Source organism: Halichoerus grypus, chromosome 4, assembly GCF_964656455.1.
Source record: "Halichoerus grypus chromosome 4, mHalGry1.hap1.1, whole genome shotgun sequence".
NCBI lineage: Eukaryota > Metazoa > Chordata > Mammalia > Carnivora > Phocidae > Halichoerus > Halichoerus grypus.
This window is the reverse complement of record NC_135715.1, coordinates 172,332,505-172,355,307: the sequence shown is the minus strand read 5'-3', so window position 1 is coordinate 172,355,307 and position 22,803 is coordinate 172,332,505. Positions and strand designations below refer to the sequence as shown.

At 38.2% G+C, this 22,803-nt stretch overlaps 1 protein-coding gene across 1 annotated transcript in view; it reads left to right on the top strand.

Moving 5' to 3' along the window:
• ABCA12 (ATP binding cassette subfamily A member 12) overlaps positions 1-22,803 on the top strand; it is a 169,768-nt gene that overhangs the window by 40,581 nt on the left and 106,384 nt on the right. Inside the window, exon 3 of the mRNA XM_036087379.2 lies at positions 13,737-13,890. Within this exon, the coding sequence (XP_035943272.2) occupies positions 13,737-13,890 (154 nt within the window). The remainder of the gene's footprint in view (positions 1-13,736; positions 13,891-22,803) is intronic.

Here is a 22,803-nt window from a genome sequence, read left to right as displayed (position 1 = left end):
ATTACGAGAAAGTCTTGAAGGACTTAATTAAGCTCAGTAATGGGGTAAACACAATAGCAGATGATGCTCAATGGAGAGAGGATGGAGGTAATATATAATGAACAGTTTGGAGTCGTGCATTTAATGAGTTCTGAATTAGCCATGCCTCTCAGGAAGAGAGACTCCCAGCTAGTATCATAATAAACAGGGCAAGGGGGACAATGGATTAAAAAAATAGATTAATGAGTTACTCACAACATTTACAAAAAGTGGATGGAATTTATCAACCCAGAGAGCATTGTTATAAAGCTATTCTTGAACTGGCTTGTAGGTTAGATTGAATTATAATGAACATTCTCTGATATTTCAGTAATTAAAACTTCCTAAATTTTAATGTAATTCCAGTATACAGACGGTTCCCAACTTACGATGGTTCAACTTAAGATTTTTCACCTTTACTATGGTGTGAAAGCAATATGCATTCAGTAGAAACCATACTTTGAATTTTAAATTTTGATCTTTTTCCTGGGCTAGCAATATGCCTCAGAATCCTCTCTCATGGTGCTGGGCGCTGGCAGCCAGCTGCATCTCCCAGCCAGCCGTGCATCATGAGGCTAAACAACCAGTGTACTTCACAATCATTCTGCATCCGTACAACCATTCTGTTTTCACTTTCAGCACAGTATTCAATCAATTACATGAGATAGTCAGTACTTTATTACAAAATGGGCTTTGTTTTCAATGATTTTGCCCAACTATAGGCTAAATGTAAGTGTTCTGAGCATGTTGAATGTAGGCTAGACTAGGCTATGATGTTCAGTAGGCAGGCTGTATTAAATGCATTTTTGATTATGGCGTTTTCTTTTTTTAAGATTTTATTTATTTGAGAGAGAGAGAGCACAGAGGGAGAGTGAGAAGCAGACTCCCCGCTGAGCAGGGAGCCTAACATGGGGATCATGACCTGAGCAGAGGCAGACGCTTAACTGACTGAGCCACCCAGGCGCCCCGGCATTTTCAAGTTATGATGGGCTTATCGGGATGTAGTGCCATCATAAGTAGAGGAAGATCTGTATTATCTTTAAAAAGAAAAGTGTGTGCTATTTCAAACACATTGGCAATCATAAAAGCAGCACAAGCATTCATGTATCCACTACCTAACTTTATCAAACCCTAACATTTTTAGCCATATTCCTTTCAGAATCATTTAAAAGAAATGAAACATTAAGGTACCGTTGAAGCCCCTGTGTAAACCACTCAGATTAATTTCTCTCCTGCCTGTCTGCATCCCTCCCTCCCTTCCTGGAAGATGTCATTATCATTTTATTTGGTGTATAGCATTCCCATGCTTGTTTTATATTTTTTATTATATATTTATATACCTGACTACATTACATAATATTACTTTGCAGGTTTTATAAAAAATTCTGTGGTTTCTGGGTTTTATTTAACTTTATTGTTGTTGTCGTCAAATAAGTTGTATTTATTTCTCCTTGCAGCTAGGGAGGAGTGCCCACCGTGAGGAACCATAGGGTGTCTCAGTAAGATGGTGCTAGAAGGAACCTTTCATAGCAGTTGGACTTTGGGTGACAACTGAGAAGGGTCCTAGGAAGCAGAGCTTTGTTCTGAAATGGGGGCTGTGAGGAAAGGAACCAGGGATAATTCTATGATTCTTTGCTGAAGGGTGTCCTTGATAATTTTGTTGCTATGTAGTATATCAAGTGTTCTTTCTCTTCTTTCCCTTTTATTTTATATGTCTTCTAGTATAACTGTAAGGTTTTTTTTCCAGCTTTATTGAAATATAGTTGACACATAGCATATTAGTTTCAGATGTACAGCATAACGATTTGATATGTGTATATATTGTGAAATGATCACAATAAGTTTAGTTAACATCCATTACTTCACAAGGTTACCAATACTGGGTATAACACCCAGTGCTCATCACATCACATGCCCTCCTTATTGCCCATCACTGAGTTGAGACCTTTTAAGATCCATTCACTTAGCAACTTTCAAATATATAGTACAGTATTGTTAACCGTAGTCACCATGATATATATTAAGTGCCCAGACTTATTTATCTTATAACTGGAAGTTTGTACCCTATGACCACAGGTTTTTAAACTTATTAGAAATGGCACCCCAACCTAGCATCTTTTTGCACCATGCTTTTTAGACTGAACACTATGTTATTGCTCAGTATGGCATTTTGTATGTTTATCTCCATTGATTTATGTAGCTTTAGTGAATTCATTTTGACCACGTATTCCATGCATAGATATATCACAATCCATCCGTGGTCTTTTGATGAGCACCTAGGTTACTTTTTCAATTATTTCCAATAGTATTGTGATGGATGTTTTAAATACGTCTCTTGGTGCATGTGTGCGCATGTCTCTGGGGTATATACCTACAGCTATGTGTATTTTAGACTTTGTTCAGTGTGGTCAAATGCACTCCATGGTGACTTTAACTAATTTACTTTTTTCCCACCGTGGGATGAGAATTCCCACTGTTGTATATCCTCACCAACACTTGGTATGGTCAGACTTTTTAAACTTTTGCCAATCTGATAGGCAAATGGAATCTTGAGGTTTCTACTTGTATTTTTTGGAATTATTTCCTTTTTAGGAAAAAAGAACTTTTTTCTTAGAAAAAAAAAACAGAAAATACTAATTGCCATGTTAGCATTTTTTTTTTCTCTACAGCTTAGGAAAATGCCCCGTGGGGATTTTTCTCTGCTTTCTTTCTTTTTTCCTAATGATGAAAAGTGATTTGATGAAAAGCGATTCTACATAGGAGAGAGAAGGCCTGTAATATGTTGTGGTCACACAGCAAGCCATAGGTCACTTAAATTGTCTCTTTATGATTGGCAGAGGTCTTGGTAAGAGGATCTTTGGTTTAGGAGAAAGTCAGGGCTGACAAGAAGATGAGGTTGCTACCTGTCAGCAGTGCTGCTTGAAAGAAAAGGTTGCGACATATATTTTCCACTGGCAGGTTGTCATACGTATCATTTGCAAATAGACAGAATATGAATACCAAAGACATAAATATTACACAAACTGTTAAGAAGCGATAGGATCCGAAACCAGACCCTTTTCTTCCCAAGTGAATAGACCATCTGTTGAATTAGAGACATTACTAAGCTTCTGTGTTTATGGGACTTTCTTTTTTTCTGCGCAATGATCCTGGGAATGTACTTCACTGGCTTTTATTTTTACACTATAACACATATAATTCTCTGTGACAACTGAGTCAGATTCCTGAATGAAAAAAATAGTTGTTAGTAACGTACTTTTATAGGGATAATTACTGAAATTCTTTTCTCCATATCATTACTCTTAATGGGTTACTGAGATCACATTTTAATTTCCAAACATAATTTTCATCTTATGTTAAGTGCTTAATACTTCAGCATGGCTAATCTCCTTTTACAGGAGATTCTTCTACTTGTAATAGTTGTGATGGATGGGTAGTCCAGATTTATGTTTCCTGCATAAGTGAGGAAATGACTCAAGGTAGAGGGTCATGGTTGCATAATAAATCATTTGCAAAGCTAGGGTTAGAAGGATGCTTTTTTAACTCTTGCTTCTGCCTGATGCTTCACTCACTAGAGTAATTCCTAAAATTTCTGCCAACATGTAGTTCCTGGCAATGACTCATAACTTAGCCCAGACCCCAGAAAGGCAAATATTTGGGAAACAAGTTGAAGGGGACACTTTTCTGGCTAACTCCCGAACAACTTCGGGACAAGACCCATTAGGGATGGGTCACTGGGATGGTGAGTCACTTTCACTGGTGCTCCTTTTCTGGGTGAAAGCAAATACGCTAAAACCCATTGAAGTTCTTGGTGCCTAAAAGTCATGATTTCTCTCAGTATAGGAAAAGCTGTACCTCCCCTAATATGTTTATTTAGTTCTATTTTATTTGGGGGGCAATCTAAATGATTGTTTCTGTAGTTCCTTAGGACACTCAGATTCAAATTTGCAGTCAACCTCCAATAACAAACATACCTTTGGCATGAATTATTGTGCTGGCTTTATTCTTTCCTATGCTTGTTTGCTCTCATTATGATTTCTTCATTACCTTATTTTTTCCCATTATAGACTGTGTACTTTTATAAGCTTCCCCAGATCCTTCTGGAATGAAATTTCCTTTCCCAAGCAATGTCTTAGACAAGTTTTGCTAAAGGACTCCCACAAATAGTCATGTACAGTTGTAATGGACTTTCACAAATAAACACTAAGGCGCTTGCTGAACTACTGTATTTAAGCCAAGTTAGTGAGGTGGCAGTTTACAAGTAAGTTCTAGTACATCAACACTCAAAGCCAAGATATTTCCTTATGTTAAAAGTTCCCTCCTGGGGGGAAAAAAATAAATAAATTTCTAGTTCCAGATTCCTTTTCAGTTGGGAATATGTGAGATCATGGGTAAAGGCACTGTTTTCCAAAGTGTGCCCCATGGAATATTCATTCCCAGGAATCTTAAATAAAAACAGGAAGAAAAAGAAAAAAAATTAATATTCTGTACTCACATTTGTGGAAATGTGGAATTAACTAAAGGTATTCAGGTTTTTTACAGAAAAACTTCTCAGATTCTTTAATATGCAAATGTATTCTGGCTTTCCCAGAACAGGAGATGGGGTTAGTTTCCTAAACTCATTTGGCCCCAGAGGCTGGTTTATGAACATGCTTATGCTCCCCCACCCATCCCCTACTCCCCCAACCGCAACATCCCATTGAAGACCACTACCGTGGTGGGAGAAGAATCAGTTCTTCTGTTCATTCCCCCCTCCGCCTCCCCACCCTCCCCACCCCCGTGCAGGTTTTGAGTTAACTCCCTGGACGGCTGAGTGTTACCACTGTGGGTAATAATTAGTGCAGCACTTCTCTGACAAATCCCAAGGGAGGCGGCCACATGGGAGGAAGTACCTCCACCCTTTACTTGGTGCTAACAGGTGTCGCTGGATCTGTGGAAGGGGGCAGTGTCTCAGGGGAGTCTGGGGCTGATGGGGTGCAGCGCAGTGGCTCTCAACCCACTGGCACCAGGTCTTCTTGATGTTAGCAATCAAGCCAGCCATACACCCATGTGGATCCAGCTTCAGATCAGCCCTGCCCAAAGGCTGTGGGGAACTTTTCTGGGTAGCCGTATCTAAGAAGAATTAGGAGACTAAGTTTTATAGGAGGAATGTTCTACAATGGAACAAGGATCTAGGGTTCATTTTTCTTTTAACATTAGATTTGGAAGGAAATAAAACAGTTGCCAAGATTCTGTTTACAAATGGCCATGGCAAGGAAGATTTTTAAAAATGCAATTGTGAATCTTTGCTACTGAAAGACAAGCTTCAGTTGGTTACTGTTAGTCCTGTCTAAGAAGACAAATGGACCCCACTCACCCAAGAAGAGCCATAGAACTCAAGATTCCTTGCCAAATGCAAATATTTTTAATAGTATTAGTATTTTTAAACTTCAGATTCATTCCATGTGGGAGTTTATTATCTGGCATGTATGTATTACAGTTACGTCTCCTAGCCTTGAATCAAATAATTTTGTTTACAATTTAAATAAACCAAGCCATGATCTTTGGAACCCATCACCCAACAGGGTCTCCTTAACCTTCAGAAAGGAAGGAGGCACATCTCTTCTGGAAACTAAGAAAGATGAGTTATGGAGCCCTTTGGGCTGACCATCAGTTTGAGTGTGTACTTAAGGATCAAAGAGGTAACATCCAAAGAGATAGCAAGGTCCCGAGTCTAAACTGCCTCATCCCTTTATCTTAAAAAATAATAATAGTAATAAGCCAAAGGCAAGAATCTTTTCGCACCTCCTATAGCACCTGCAATTTTGTAGCCAGAGTCCCCAAATTATCTTCCCCAGGATACTTTTTGTACATTTCAAAACCTGTTGGTTGTGGTACTGGGAGACAACTCTGAGAAATGTGGGAAAGATCCCAGCATGTGGGACACCATCTCAAATGACCCAAGGTTTTTTCTTGGTCTCTGCGGCATAGAAAGATGCCAACCTTTTGAGTATAGGACCTTCTTACTCACTGCTTAAAGGATTAAGCATCTTGCCGCAGCTCTCACTGCCAGAAACAGTCTACGTTTTTGCCAAAGGATTTGAACTTGGAAAAGCACCTGTATGATGGAGCAAGACTTGCCTGGGGAGAATTAGGAAGAATGTATCATGGTGCCCCACCCACTGAGCGCGCAGTAATTGAAGCACTGTACAAGGTGATATAGGTACATATTATGAATTACTAGGGAGAGAAACACATCATGCAATACTCCTAACCATTCATTGGTTCAAGGCACAGAGATGGGAGACCAGGTGGAGCAGCACAGCTTTGCTCACTGTGGTAAATTACACACATGATGCAACAGCAGTCTGATGAGCAGTGGGAACTCCAGATTCCACACGGCCTTCCTTCTCCAGTCTTCATAGTGCCTTACCCAAGTTATCTGATTAATCTTGCCTGTGCCCTGTGAGGTGGCAAGGCTCATTATCCTCCATTAGGTAGATGTGGAAATAGAGACATGGGGAGGTTAATTTGCCCCTGGTGGTTTAATGAATCAGCATCAAAACCGGAAGTGGTACCTGTTTTTCAAATTCTCAGTCTTCTCACTCCAAGATATTCTAAAACTTAGCTGAACAGAATGTTGTTTTCATTATTGTTGTATATCATGTAGTTCTGGATCCATTTCTGGCACTTAACTTTTCATGTGACCTTAAGCAAATTGCTTGATCTCTCTGAGGTTATCTGCAAAATGGCCATCATGCTTGCCCTGCCTGTCCTATAGGACTGTCATGGGGCTTGTATGAAATGAACATTGTTTAATTCCTCCAAAAAAACAGAAGTTTTTTTATCTTACCAATGTTTTGCTATTTATTTTCAAACATATGCTATTTATATACATAATATTTCTGACAATTTAGGAAAACAAATGACTTCTATATGTATTTTATATAATGAAAGTGTGATGAGCTTTGAAAATAGGTGGTCTTTCTCTGTCTCTCTCTCTCTCACACACACACAAACACATAACCTAGAGATACATTTTTAAAATGTTAAAATGAAATATTTCTTATTTAAAAGAAAACAGAAAGATGACCCTTACTTAGTACCTTACTCAGGGCCAGACACATGGTGTCTGTTCGGTAAATATTCACTGAATAGATGATGGATGGATTCTCTCTGGATAATAATTTCAGTGGTCGATATTATAGATGTCAATGTGTACTCACTAGATTTTCAAAGAAACTGAGACCTAAATAGCCTATAATAAGTATTACTGGTTTTTATCAATATTGATTTATCCATTCTTATAAGGCACATAAATATAATGCAATAGTATCCATTGTACTTACTATCAATTGAACTTACTGTATCCATTGTTATCTATTGAACTTAACGGTAATATGGGATAAAATTTGAAATTTTGCCCTATAAATAGTAAAGATAAAGATGGATATTATGTTAAAGTCCTAAGTCATGCAGTCTTCCTGTGACCTTCAGGGATTCATTCATTCATTCATTCATTCATTCATATAGTTAATAATTGCTCGCACTGTGTCAAGCATTGTGCTAAGAACTATGTAAGGATTTTTCTTTCTTTCAGGTAGCTTATTCTTTATCTAGTCTCTCAAAAAATGCAATTTTATTGAGCTAGTGACTTTACCTGAAGATTCAAGGTCATATCAGTATTAAACCCTAGACTGAAGTCTCTCTGGGCCACAAAGATTAAAAAAAAAAAAGCTCTCATTCAGAGCGAGTAGAATCAGGAAGAGCTAGTGTGTTTGAGTTTACCTGAGGATGAGTGAGGGAAGAGGACACCTCCCCTCAGGGATCAGGTCTCTCCTCCAAATGGAAAGGACGTTTGAAGAACAAGGACAGTCCTTTGGGTTCCTGATATAATGCCATAAAATAATTTAAAAGACTAGGTTTATGTCATTTATATTTTTAACTATGTCTTTAAAGATGTTATTGAGAATGAAATTTGCTGAAAAACTACAAGAAGAATAAAAATACTTTAATACATTATTACAAATATCCTTCTGAGATTCATTTCCTTTCTCATATTTTCATTATTCTTATCTGGTTATTTGTTTATAGGTGATGTTTCTAGATACGCTTGTCTCATTTTGTACTCTTGTCATGATGAGAAATTCTTGTGGTGTTTCATGAGGAGATTTACCATTTAATTGATCAGAAAACCTGATAATGTATTCTACTAATGTAACCCTTTATCTAAAAAGTTAAGAAAACTATAATACCCCAAATGAATGACTTCATATTTTAAAAAGTCAGAATTTCCTCCCAAGATACATCATTCATTTCTTTACTAGGGTAAAGACCAAATTCCTTTCACCTGGAAACACAAAATATCATCTAGGTTGGGTTCTGACCAGCTTTGAGAAAAACACAAAGAAACACAGTGGAAGTTCTCCAATATCTACCATTATTATAATATCTACAAATGTCACCAAGGTAGCCTACAGAATGCTCCCTAAGCCTAATGATGTCAAATGGAAGCAGCTTCATTATTGAAAAGACTGTGGCATTTCTTTCTTTAATAATACAGTAAATAGAAAACAGCACTTCTGTGGATAGTGCCAGGAGCAATGTGCTCCTGAATTTATTATGGAAGGGGCAAAAATCCTGTGAAGGTGAAAAAGGAAAAGAAGTAAAGGAAAATATTGGGGGAAATGTGCATTCTTGGCTGTACCAGTGAGTAAAGAGATATGGGAGTTGGTGAAGGGAATAGCAGGAGAAAAGAAAAGAATTGGAAATTGAGTCAAAAGAGGGGGTGGTCAGTGGAAAGGAAAGAATGAAAGATTGAGAAATAGAGGAAAGGGAATATTAAAGGATATTAAGTAAATTAGGTAAGATGAAGGAAGAGAAAAAGAAGCATGGGAAGATGTGAAAATAAGTGAGCAAGGCAGGAGAGGGTGAGGGACAAATGTAAGAGGTCATCCCCCCAGGAGTCAGCAAACTAGAGCCTGTAGGCCCAAATCCAGTCTGTTGCCTTTTTTTGTAAATCAAGTTTTATTGGAATACAGTCAGACCCATTAATATACACACTATCTATGGCTGCTTCCATACTACATTGACGGACTTTAGTTATTGTGATGGGGACAGTTGAGTCTCACAGCTAAAAAATAATCACTATCTGACTCTCCTGCAAAAGTTTGTAGTCTAATCCTGCTGTTGGCAAACTTTAGTGTGCATCAGAATTACCTAGAGGGCATGTTAAAATAAAGATTGCTGGGGCACCTGGGTGTCTCAGTTGGTGAAGCATCTGGCTTCGGCTCAGGTCATGATCCCAGGGTCCTGGGATCGAACCCCACATCGGGCTCTCTGCTCAGCAGGAGCCTGCTTCTCCCTCTCCCTGCCAATCCCCCTGCTTGTACTCTCTCTCTCTGTGTCAAATAAATAAATAAAATCTTTAAAAAAAATAAAGATTGCTGAACCCCATCCCCAGAGTTTCTGACTAAATAGATCTGGGGTGGGATCTCAAATTTTTATTTCTAGTAGGTTCCCAGGTGGTGCTGACACTGTTGGTCCAGGACCTGTGCTTTGAGAACCACTGCTCAAATCTTTACATTATGTCACACAAATACTGTTCTGAGTAAGGAATTTTGTGAAGAAAGGGAAAAGAAAACCAAACCTGATCCTCTTTTTTAGGTAAACATAGATGTATATAGGTTGATATCACAATTCTTTACAGAGTATTTTTTTTAATTCTTAAACTGAATCTTTTTATAATGTTGGTTTCATTCTTAAAACAATTAGAATTGAATCTGATTTAGTTAAAAGCTTAGCTAATTGGTGGGTTTTTTCCTAAAAATGTATTATAGTTTGGTTTGATTCAACTCCCTGAAATAATGTTGGAATCTGTCAATGTTACTATTATATAGGTAATATTAACTGTGTCCATTTTATGAGAATAACCTCTCCCCACCCATGGGTGGTAGCTCAGACCACTTCACGGCCTTTGCTTGGAGCCCCTGAGAAACTAAACCATAGGTGAATTGGGATCTTGCTTACTACTCACCCACTTCCCTCTCAGAATATACTAGAATCTTCTGGCTCCAATTTCCCCATGGAATTGCAAGTTCTTCAGTACTATTTCTCCTGGAGGTAGTCATGAATGTTGTCCTGAGTGTAAGACCTTTGGGAATCATGATACCAAGGAATTGATCTTGCCTTTACCCTCCATCCCAAGCCCCCGAGATCTGTTTTTGTTTGTTTGTTTTTTTACTTACAAGTAGTACTGTGGCTTGCATAGTTATGATCTTCTTCTACCTGTGTCCTTAAATCTGTGCTCTGGCTGTGAATGTGGGCAACCAATTTTTAGCTCTAACTTGGCGTGCTCCATGCTTGCTGCACGGCAGTCCTGTGAGGGACAGAGAAATGTTTCTCTTTTTCCTGCATCCTAGCGTTTACGGATATAAAGAGAAACATGATTTTGGAACCTGAAAGTGCCAGAGACACCTTCAGAATAGAATGAGTTCAACTTAGAATTAGCAGCTCTTTAAAACGTGTCATGGTTTGATTCCACCATTGCTCTGAGTGGTTACTTCCTGGCACACACGTAACTGAGATGGGCAGAAGACGGGGAAAAAAATTCCATTTTTCCCCACAAGAAGACCACTAAATAAAGTTGAATTATATTTAATTCTGACTTGTTAGTTCTAGAGGATCTCCAGATTGTGTGAAAAGTTGCTATGTATGAGAAACTATATTATGGATATCAAAGAAGAATGTGACATAAATGTATGTCACATGCCTACCATACTATGGTGAATAAGTGCATGCTTAATAAATCAGTGATTGTTGTTGCAACAGACTTCCTTATCTTAATGAGCGTATGGTTCTTAGTTAAAAGGTGATGGTAAGATAAATAATGGAGGCAGTCCATGCTGTGCATGGCACTGTGTTTACTATAACATGTACACACCCAAACCAATTCCTCATTTGAATGAACCCATTGTAACAGGTTAAATATTATGTGTCAGAAAATCCATGTGAAGCATGAACTGTCTGTACTTTGAACATTGTAGGACTTTTAAAAAGGTTTTAAAGCAACCCTGTGATGAATTTTCCTATAAAGTAGGCTTATCTATCGTAATCACAGTGAGGAATCTTGTGGGTTTAAACGCTTCCAAATTCCTCTCTTAATAATTTGAAAGTTATAATCAATGCCAGAGAAACTAAAATTGGATGTCATGTGCCACCTCTTTTCAGATATTCTTCCCATGATGTCTTTTCCCTTTTTTATCCTTCTCTTCCTGTTGGATATGGCTTCTCGCGAGCTGTTGTTCTCAGCACTGCCTGGCTCAGCCATACCATCACCTTGATAAATGGAATAAGCAAAGGAGTCATCTGCTTCTGTTGCCCTACTATCAGCTTTCCATTCAAAGGACCCACTGCATGTGTTTGAAGTCAAATAGGAATAAGACCATTGGCAGACCCACACTCTGGGGGAGCAGCTGCAGTTGGGATCTATGTAGTAGGGTAGATCACCATTAGTGGTGAAATTTCACTGCAGAATTGTAAAGGTCTTGCTGTATGCAGTCCATTGTGGCAGAATTTTGATAGGTGATGTGAAAAGTTAATGGGCAATTTGACTGCTACTCTCCAGTTCATTCAGGAAATTGCACTACAGTGAAAACAGTGAAGGTCCACTTCCCAGTGAAGTTTTCACTGGGTTTAATGTTAGGAGAGATGCTGGTCTTTCTGGTGTCAGATAGGGATGCAGCTTAGAAGGTAATGGTGAATAGTTTGGTGGATTTAAGGTTTTTCCAATTTCTTCTGAATTTCCAGAACTTTAATTCATACCAGTCTTATTTCATGTATTAGTTTCCTATGGCTACTATAGCAAATTACCACAGACTTAGTGGCTTAAAAACACCACCAACTTACCGGAAGTGGGGTTGGGAGATGGGTGAAATAGGTGAAGGGGATCAAGAGGTACAAACTTCCAGTTATAAAATATATAAGTCATGGGGATGGAAAGTACAGTATAGGGGAATATAGTCAGTAATATTATAACAACTTTGTAAGGTGACAGATGGTAACTAGACTTATTGTGGTGATCATTTCATAATGTATATAAATGTCAAATCACTATATTGTATACCTGAATCTAATCTAATATTATATGTCAGCTATACTTCAATTAAAAAAAAACCCCACCAACTTATTATTTTATAGTTCTGGAGATGAGAAGTCTAAAATTTAGTCTTAGTGGGTTAAAAATTAAGGTGTCAGCAGGGCTACATTTCTTCTGGAGGCTCTAGGAGAATTTGTGTCCTTGCCTTTTCTAGCATCTAGAGGTGGCCTGCTTTCCTTGGCTTTTGGCTCCTTCCCCCATCTTCAAAGTCAACAGTACACCATCTTCCAACCTCTCTCCTTTTTTTCCTCTTTACTTCTGGCCAACTTTCTTATCGCCCCTTCCCTTTTATTTCCAATTTTCTGTATGTAGAGCTGTATTTAAGTTACTTAGATCAAATTTCTATCTATTATTTGCTCTGCTAATATATTAATGCTTACTTAACCATGTTGCTCTTACTATTTTCTTTTTTTTTAACCTTTCCTCTTTCTTTTTATAATGAAAACAGACTTGTACTGACACCCTTTTTGACAGATTCATGAAGAATTTAAGGTTTTGCTTTTTAATTTTCAGTTTGGAATTATTCTTAGTTTCTAAACCTACCTTTTTTGAAAGTTCATTGTCTCCATATACTCCCCAAAAGAGGAACCTAGTGTTTTAATATTAGACCTAATTGCAAAAAGGTTTGTGCTTTACGTTTGCCTATTTCTTGACACGTATATACCATCATCATTTTTTATAAAGCAAATGTTAGAGTGAAGTTACAAAACCCTTTACTCTTGCAGTTCTTGTTTTCTGTGATCTTAATTGGGAGAATTTATTTATTCCATTATTATTGGTTTTTAAATAGGAAAAAATATTGTGTGTATAGGATAATTAATCCTATTTATGTTATGTTAAATTTTGAGGAGACCAAAAATATTTCCTGGTATCTGGAAGATTGGCTGCATTTATAATGACTTTGATAACAAAAGAAGACATGTACATTGTGGGAAAAAATAGTTACTATATAGTTAAACAAAAATAAATAAAAATCATGTGAAATATACCTCCGAGGAAATCCCTCCAGGTTTTTTGTTTTGTTTTGTTTTTAGAGAGAGAGATAGCGAGAGAGAACATGAGCAGGGAGGAGAGAGAGAAGCAGGCTCCCCACTTAGCAGGGGGCCTGATGCAGGGCTCGATCCCAGGACCCTGAGATCATGACCGGAGCCGAAGGCAGACGCTTAACTGACTGAGCCACCCAGGTGCCCCTGTTCCAGGTTTTTAAATATACATTTTTTTTTTTTTTTTAAAGATTGTAACTATTCTGGTCATGCTGTTTTCTGATCTACTCATTTTAATTGGCAAGATATTATAAACATTTTCTATATTATTTAACAACATTTTTATTAGCTGCATTGTGTTTTATGATACGGATATACTGTGATTTATTTTTAAAACACTCTAGCGGACATTCTTGCAGCTAATTCCAGGAAAAGAAATTTGTAGGGCAACAGGCATTTTTACATCTTTTGATACATTAGTGGACCCAGATGGTCATAATCCAGAAGGTAATTTCACAAAACAGAGTTACTACACGTCCTTCCCTTCCAAGGCAAATGCCATAGTGATGTAATTATTGTATTTTGTTTTTTAATTTCAGGTTACCTTGCACCTCGAAATCTTCCTAGTACTGGCTTCTTCCCGTTCCTGCAAACCCTACTTTGTGACACAGACTCTAAATGCAAAGACACACCCTATGGTCCAAAAGATCTGCTTCGTAGGAAAGGAATTGATGATGCACTATTTAAGGACAGGTAAGGGCACTTCCCAAGTGTGTTCAGTTGTTTTGAGAGATCAAAATTTGTTTACTTATGAGATATTCAGGAAGCCCTCCTGGGTTAGATATAAGACTTTATTGTCTATGTCTGCAAATGTGGTGATCTAAATATGAATGAACAAGTTGGGTACACATGGAAATTACCATGTTTATGTGGGAGTAAGCATGATCTATTTTAGATGGATTACCCAAACTTTGCTTTTTAAGCTGGGTGGCCAAGGCATTCCTCCTTAACTTCCCTCAGAGATTCTCTATTCCACCTCAAATTGTCAGTGTCACTTTGTCCTAAGCTTGATCACAAGCTTCAGATATAGGGCAATGTTAGGGGGCATGATCTCCTGGAAACGTGACATATTTATTTTACTCTATGTGGTACTTCCAGATGTAACAGAAACCAGGAGATGCAAATAAGGAAACTAAAGTTCTAGAAATCGGACATGCCTGGGTGGGTTAGTTGGTTAAGCATCTGACTTCTGCTTGGGTTGTGATCTTGGGGTCCTGGAATCAAGCCCCGCATCTGGCTCCGCACTCAGCGGGGAGTCTGCTTGTCCCTCTCCTTCTCTCTCTGCCCCTCCCCCCACTCATGCTCTCTCTGTCTCTCTCTCTATCAGCTGAATAAATCTTTTAAAAAATAAATGAATAAATAAAGTTCTAGAAATCAAAGTAATAAAATTGAAAGTATACTTAATAAATAACAACCTTTAAATGAGGTTAATGGGTGTCCTATTTTATGGTGTGAGAGGCAGCTAAGAATAAAGATAATCTAGACCATTTTCAACATGACTATAATCTCAGTTTTCTGTCCTGGGATTCTAAACCTAAAGAGACTCCCAGGAACCCACCTGTCTGAACTGAAAACAGTATTGTTATCTGAGTCGACCATGAGATAATTCTGGTTAGAGATTTTTTTTAAGTGTTTCTCAAGGAAAGATTACATTTATCTCTAATCAGAGATACTTGATCCTGAAATTTAATTTAACTTCCTTGGCATTTAACACCATTTCTCTAGTGACATCATTATGATTTTGGTTATCAAATAATATGGGTGATACTTTCAGAGTGAGCAACTGCAAGCTGTTTAGCATAAAATAGAAACATACCAAGAATTGTCATGGGCAGTAGCTCAGAAAACACAATTGTTGAGTTGCTAATTCACATTGGTTGTGTTGTTTCAATAAGTTAATGAGTCTTAATGCTTAAAACATTCTGGTGTTCCTTCGTTAATTTGTTAATTTATTCAAGAAATAATGACTGAGAAATTTCTGTGTGCCAGGCCCTGTTCTAGGCACTATGGCACAGAAGTGAATCAGACAAATCCTCTACTTTTTTGTTACTTGCATTCTAATGGAAAAGTAAGCAAAAAAATGAGCAACCAAATAAATAAATAGTATAATTACTGATAATAACAATAGTGCTAGCCAGAAAAGAAAGCAGGTTATGGGCTAGAAGTTGAAAGGTAGGAAGTCAATAGCATGGCAGAAGGCCTCTGCCAGCAGGTGGCATTTGAGTAGAGACCAGCAAGGACAGGAAGAGACCAGCGACAGCATAGGAAGAGAGTGTTCCAGGCAAAGCAGCAGCAGATAATCCTCAGGTGGTGGGTGATAAACCTGACCATTTACAGAAACAGAAAGTTGGCTAATGTTGCTAAAACATAGTGAGAGATGATACTTAGAGGTAGGGAATATGTCGAACAGAAACATGGGAGACAGAGCATGCAGAATCAAACATATAGGAAAAGGGAAGGGATTTGCATTTTATTTTTAGTATAATTAGAAACCATTGGAAAGTGTTAAGCAGGGAGATGACATGACATATTATGTATGAAACCAGCATGTTCTAAGTATATACAAGCATTACCTTAACTAACACCTGCATTACCTCTGCAAGGGGACCAAAAGCTAACTCGAGCCTATGCCCTCTTGTGTAATCAGAGTAGAGCTAAGACGGAAGCATGACATCTTGGTTGTTCAACATAATTCATAGTCTGTGTGTCCCCATGCGAGTGGTGAATTAGGCATGATCTGTGCCTATGTTCTAATAGGAAAGGGAATATATTAAACCAATCATCATAACTGGAGAGAGTACAATGAAGAGTACCAGAAGGATACTGAAGGAAGACACCTTCCATATTTAAAGCACAGAGAGCTTTCAGGTGGAGTAATCAGGTAGATCTTCACGAAGGGGTTGTTCCTGAGAGAGACATTTCACGAACCAAGGGTTAGAACAGACATGGGAAATATTAATGTTCTTATTAACAAATTGGTTTGCAGGTCTAGCTGGGGCTGTCAACTTTATATCTTTCTTTTTCATGAAGAACCAAGTTACAATGAGGGAAATTGTTAACAATATCTAAGACTACAAATGTACCGTCCCAAAAAGGAGTATTTTTCTGTGTGACATCATAGAGAACCGTACTCACAGAGTTGCCTGAGATGAGCCACTGAGTTGGTTTTGGAACTAGAATCAAAGTCCAGCTTTATTTTATCCTCTGTTGATGATTCTCTGGGCAGATGACCATGTGCACTTTTTCTGTTTTATTCTAACTACCAGGTAGTTTGTCTAGCTCAAACTGTGTATTGCTGTATATTCAGTATTTTCTCTAAACTACCAAGTAATTGGAACTTAATTTAGAAAATTATGTACTATAATAAAATTGCATTAATGATATTTCCCACCATGCTATTAATTTTTATGGTTTATACGGACATGCAGTGAAACTGGGGCATGGTTACTGGGTAAGCAGTTCCACTAAATTGCTTCCCTTTGGTAAAGGAAGATTCACCAGCATAGCTTCATTAAGAAACAAAACAGTCTTCTTTTTCTGTTTTGTAAGTGCAGGGAAGAAAATGCCATCTTTGGCCTCATCAAAAGAGGCTCACCATGTTTATTTTAATAGACTGCTCTTCTTAAAGACGTGATCACACTGCTGCCTCTGCTTGCTGGCCAGTCACCAAGGGTTTTGATGTTTTTGCATCAGTACCAGCCTTCTGTTATTAAATTCATACTTCTTTAGGCATTAGCTTCAGGATGAGGTGCTTTAAAATAAAAATCCAACACCATACTCAGCATCAGCTCGAACTAGCTGTCTGGAAAAAGAAATATTATATTTATGGGTTTTCTTGCTTCATACAACTGATGATCCAACATCACAAGACTTACCCTTGTGGTCCTTCCTTCCTCTACACTGCCTCTAAGAATATATCAGAACAGTGGGAGGCCCTGGCTGGGCCATCGTTCACACAGCTGGTGAAAGTTGAAAATCATCCTCCAGAGCTCACAGGGTCGATATTGGGAGAAGTGGTTCAGCATTCCTGAGAATCCCGTGGGAGAACTGCCTCTATGGATTTGCTCCCCTATCTCTGTCATGCCGACACACATCCATGACCTGTGGTTTCCAAACTCATACCTCTGCTCCTATTGGCTTAGCCGGAACTTTTAATAGAGCTAACTGTATGTTATTCAGGGATAATTTTATTTTTTTATTTTTTAAAGATTTTATTTATTTATTTATTTGAGAGAGAGAGAGAGAGTGCGAGTGCAGGGAGGAGCAGAGGGAGAGGGACAAGCAAACTCAGCACTAAGCGCAGAGCCCGATGTGGGCCTCGATCTCCCAACCCTGAGATCATGACCCAAGCTGAAATCAAGAATCAGATGCTTAACTGACTGAGCCAGCCAGGCGCCCCCAGGGATAATTTTAAAATGCCAAGGCTTTTGTTTAGTACTGGAAACTATGGTTGTGTTTAGAAACTGACCTAAAGATATCACTGGGAACGTAAAGTAAGTGGAAGTAGAACAGATGTGTGTCCTCATTTGACTATAAGGATGACAGGGGATGTATAAGTCACATGCTGTATTAACTTCAGAGTAATTTATAACCATTTTGTTACCATTTTAGAATCATTCAGTCATGTAAAAAATAAAGGGTTAAAGTTTTATCTATCAAAAAGCAAAGTGGGAGGATATCTTAACTGCCATGCAGGGCAAAATTGTTAATTCAATGAGTAAGAATGTATTGAATGTGTACCGTGTGCTGGAGACTCTGCAAGTCAGGGCAGATACAAAGATGAATAAGGAGTGTCCTGTGCTCTATACAAACTTCCAGTCAAGTTGGAGAAAGAGACAGACAGACAGGTAAGCAGGTAAATTACCATATAACATGGTAAATGTGATGACTATTTGTTTAGGTCTCATTCTGCCCAGAACATGAGACAACAAAGGGAGTGGATATGTTATTGGAAAGGAGAGAGGTTTGGGTGGGGCGATGTCAGGAGAGTTCTCTAGAGGCCTTTAAGGGTGTGATCATTAAGGACAGAGAGGGTGGTGGATCCCAGACTAGAGGAAGCTGTGTTTGAGATAAGCCACAGAGAAAGAATCCCGGAATTTAATGAAAGAGAAATAAATAGGGCCCTTGTGTAGCTTGGAGAAATAGGCAAATAGTGATGGAAAAAATTATAAATTCCCTTGTAGTGTTGCCAGATTAATTGACCTGTTTCAGGACTAGGTAGAACATACTTTGTGTAGTATCACCTGAAAGATACTGTGATTTTATCTTCCCCATATTCTATTAGTTTCTGATACACTTCTACCCCCTAAGACATTTCCTCATCTGTCCATCATAGTACCTTTAAAAACTTTTAGAAAGGTATTAGTTCATATATATATATCCAAAGTCCCTCCTAAGAATATAAAAAATATCCTAGGATGGAGGAACATATTAGGACATTTTTAAATCTTAACTGATAAAGATTTTTGGATTGGTTAGTGGGCCACTTAGAAAAGATGTATTTTTTGAACATGGGCAGGCAGGGATTATATCTGAAGCACAGATGACCCTGAAAGAATGAACATTAGGATGAAATAGAAGAAAACAATGAAAAAAATTTAAGATTTTCCAGTGAATGACATCTGCTTGGGGGTAGCCAGGAAGGACAGCTGCATCAAAACAGTAAGGGGGTCTCAATGGCATGCAACATCCTTATTTGTACCTAAAAGTCAATAACGAGTGTCGTCTGAGCTGGGATCAGAACTGGCTTAGAGCACATCTCACATCTTCTTTCCAGGTGTCACTATATACCTGTGTAATTATTCTGGGGAAAAAGGGGGAATATATAAAAAGTTTAACTAACGCTTAGAGGCAAAAAAGAATGTCAGAATTTTCTTTCTAGGACTTGCCATATGTGTCTTCCCTGAAAGCAATTCTTTTTATAGACAAAATTTACCATGGCACACATGGATACCACCTACACAGGTAATCTTTCCCACTCACAGGAAATAGAGAGACATCCAGTATGAGTGAATAAATTCTACCATTATAATGATATCTATAAATGTGACATTTCACAAATGTTACTGTTGGTAGACATGTCTGAGAAGACGTAAAATGTACTCTGGGCCTAGTTTCCCTTCCAGTATCTTAAATTTAACATTTGAATCTGAGCTATTTCTTTTATTGAATTCCATTCCAAAATAGGGACATATAAATGCCACTGAGGCAGAATCTACTTCTTCAGAATCATACAGGAGAATCCCTTAGACATCTCCATGGTACTGTACAAATGTCTGGGTCCCATAAAAGGTAGTTGATTGATCCCAGGGGCCACTTAGAAATTTAATTCAGGCTTTCTTGCCCCACCTAGAGGGTTGGATTTTCTGGACTCATGTGAGCCTGTGTGCTGGATTCAGGGGCTTCTAAGTTTTGCATTTGCTTTAATATTCTTCCCAGAAATATCCAGTATGAGATAGATTCTCAGAGACTTCCTCAGAGCTTTTGGAGTTCTTGAATAGGATTTTTTTTCAGTATCTCTCATTCAAACAACCTCTAAGAAATTGGAAGGATTTTTTTTTAACATTTTTTTATTTTAATTCAATTAATTAACATATAATGTATTATTGGTTTCAGAGGTACAGGTCTGTGATTCATTGGTCTTATATAATACCCAGTGCTCATTCCATCATATGCCCTCCTTGAATAAGATTTTTAAATCTCCTGAGTTCATCCTAGGGAGTGGGAATGGGGATGAGTCATCACAGAATAAATTCACTTATCTGTAATAGCCTATTGCAGGGTTTCTCAACGTCAGCACTATTGCTACTTGGGGCCAGATAATTCTTTGTTGTGCTCTGCATTGTAGGATGGTCAGCAGCATCCCTGTCCTTTACCCCTTAGATGACAGTAACACTGCACTCCCCCTAGTTGTGACAAGCAAAAAATACATCTCCAGTCATTGCCAAATGTCTCCGGGGAGTAGGGGCCAAAATTGCCCCCAGTTGAGAACCACTCGTCTAGTGAAAAGGTGAAGGAAAATGTTTAAGGTAGCAAGAGCTTTGAATTAAGGTTGTGATTCTAGAATCTTGCTCTTTAAGAAACACAAATTAGATCTCTGATTTAGCAACCCCTGTCATGTGTTCTCATCGTCCCCTGTGCATGTTCTTACTTAGCTATTATTATTAGTGTATTATAATCTCAACTCCTTATTTGACTATTCCATTGTGTTATATATAGTGGGAATTTAATAAATGTCGGCGAGTTAATCAATGAATATGGTAGGTACAGTGCATGATTATACATTATTGTCTGCCATGCCATGCCTGGGTGTTTTCTCTGTAAGGACCTTTGCAGAAACAGATATGCAGCAATGGAGGACAGGCTAAGCTATTAAAAAAAATATGCTTCTTTAGCTATCTGTTCTTCCAAATGATATTCCTTATTATCTAGTATTCAATGCTTGCCATGTGCTAGGCATCCTCCCATCTGCCAGTGCAGTACACTGTAGTCTTTTCTGAAGAATTTTACAGCTTGAGAAGGGGAAAACTGATCATCACTACAAATGGAAAACTCCTTTTATAAGTATACTTATAAATAAGTAATAAAATGAAGAAGGGATTACAAAACCCACAAAACCCTGGGTGAGATCCTTTGCCTTGTCCTACCTCACTAGCCAATGCTTACAGGTCCAGATCTGTGAATAATAAGGGTACATCCATTTGGTGTCCAGAGATCTTGCAGTTTCTAGTATTCCAGAGGGACTATATCTGGAGCACAGATGCATAAGAATGGGACTTCATCTCCAACCTAAAGGCTGTGTCTGTGCCATCATTTTTTGACAGTTAACATTGGTGAGTGCCTACAATGACAGGGCCCAGACAGGCACTGGATGAGCACATCCTGAATGGTAGCACTCACAGCTCTTGCAAGGTAGATCTATCATTCCTAATTTGCAGATGAGGAAGGCAATGACCGAGGTGTTTTAGGAAGTGGCAGAGCGGGGATTCCAAAGGTATCTTCTAACGCCAGAGCACTTTCTGCCACACCCCAGCATTACTGTCTCTTTTTACTTAATTAGCCATCTGATCTTATGGTCTAATACTGTGCTAGGTGTTTGGAATAAGAAGATGAATGACACATGGTGCCTACTTCCAAAGACATCACTGCCTAAAATGGAGAAGTGGCAGGAATAGGTACACAAACAAACACAATGCACTAAAAATCGATATGAAATAAGTATGTACCGAGTGCTTAAATTGTCTGAAATCATGGAAAGAGTACTGTTTCTCACCCGTCATTCCAAGAAGCATGTAGTGCTCTGTCTATAAGTGTGGTCATGCTAATGAGAAAGTTCAGAGATTACCATTAACTCAGTAGTACTGGCTACCTTCCTGCCCTGCATTAGTAATTTAATAAGGACTTAAAAAAATTAATTACCTTTGCTTGGGGGAAGTAAACTGCATTTCAATATATAACCTTAATTCATCTTTTTACCCACAGTGCTCTCTTGTACATTTATTTTGTAATTTCCATTTTAAGAGTTTAGAGGCAATAATTTTTGTCGTGCAGTGACAGTGAACACATGCCATCATACCACATTTTGCAAATGCAAAATAAAACTGGGGGGAATTTGTAAGCAGTTGAACCACAAAGCCCACTTGATATTCTGATCTCTCACCCCAACAAAAAGGCACACAGCAAGGCCACATACAAGGAGAGGGATCACCTCCCCACTCCAATAATATGTATGCATGGGTGACAATGTAACCATGGGTACTTCCTGGTCAAGGACAGGTCCTATTAGAAGAGAGGCCTCCATAGTTGCTTGTCTGGAAGCAGCCATTTTACAGTTGAGCAAATTCAGACCTGCTGAGCCAGCGGCTTGCTGGGAAAGGGAGGAGCTTGTCTTTCTTTGGTCTTTAAAGAATATTTGAAGGAATAGTTGTAGGGTGCTTCTCTGAATGTGGGAAGATGGGCAAGATGTCTTCTGTCTAGTATGCAGCTTTTGCTTCTCTAAACTTATATTTTCTTAGTTTCCTATCACTTCTTCTATTTTTCTCTCCCACTCCCATATATTATTTAGTCTCTGTTTTCTCTTGCTTCTTCTTTGCTCATGTTGATCTTTGTCATTCTCCCTTTGGTTTTTGTTGCTGTCCCTATTCCTTAAAATTTTTATGAAGGCAGTTTTCCCCTTTATTTTTAAAATGTGTTGATATTCAGTAGACTTCCTTATAGTATTTCAAGCCTAACTAAAAAAAAAATGTTGAGAAAAAGAAAAGTGAACCCGACTTTCTCAAACTTTCTAAAACTTCTGTTGAGAGAAGGGAAAATGTACAGGTCAGTTCTTATTTTTATCTAAGCAGTTTTCCCATCCAAATAGTCAGCATAAGGAATGAAAAAAGATTTAGGGGAATACAGTCATGGTCATGAATAATTCAAATATACATTAAGAATGCAGAACTTTTGGAGCAACCAGTACATTTTATAGAGAATATTGGAAAAACACTAGGGAATGAAAACAAATATCACCTCTTCTTATCATTTTTACTAAAAGGACACACTAAAAAAAAAAAAATCCCAATTATAAATCACAAAGTACCCTGGAACCATGATTCAGATCTTACT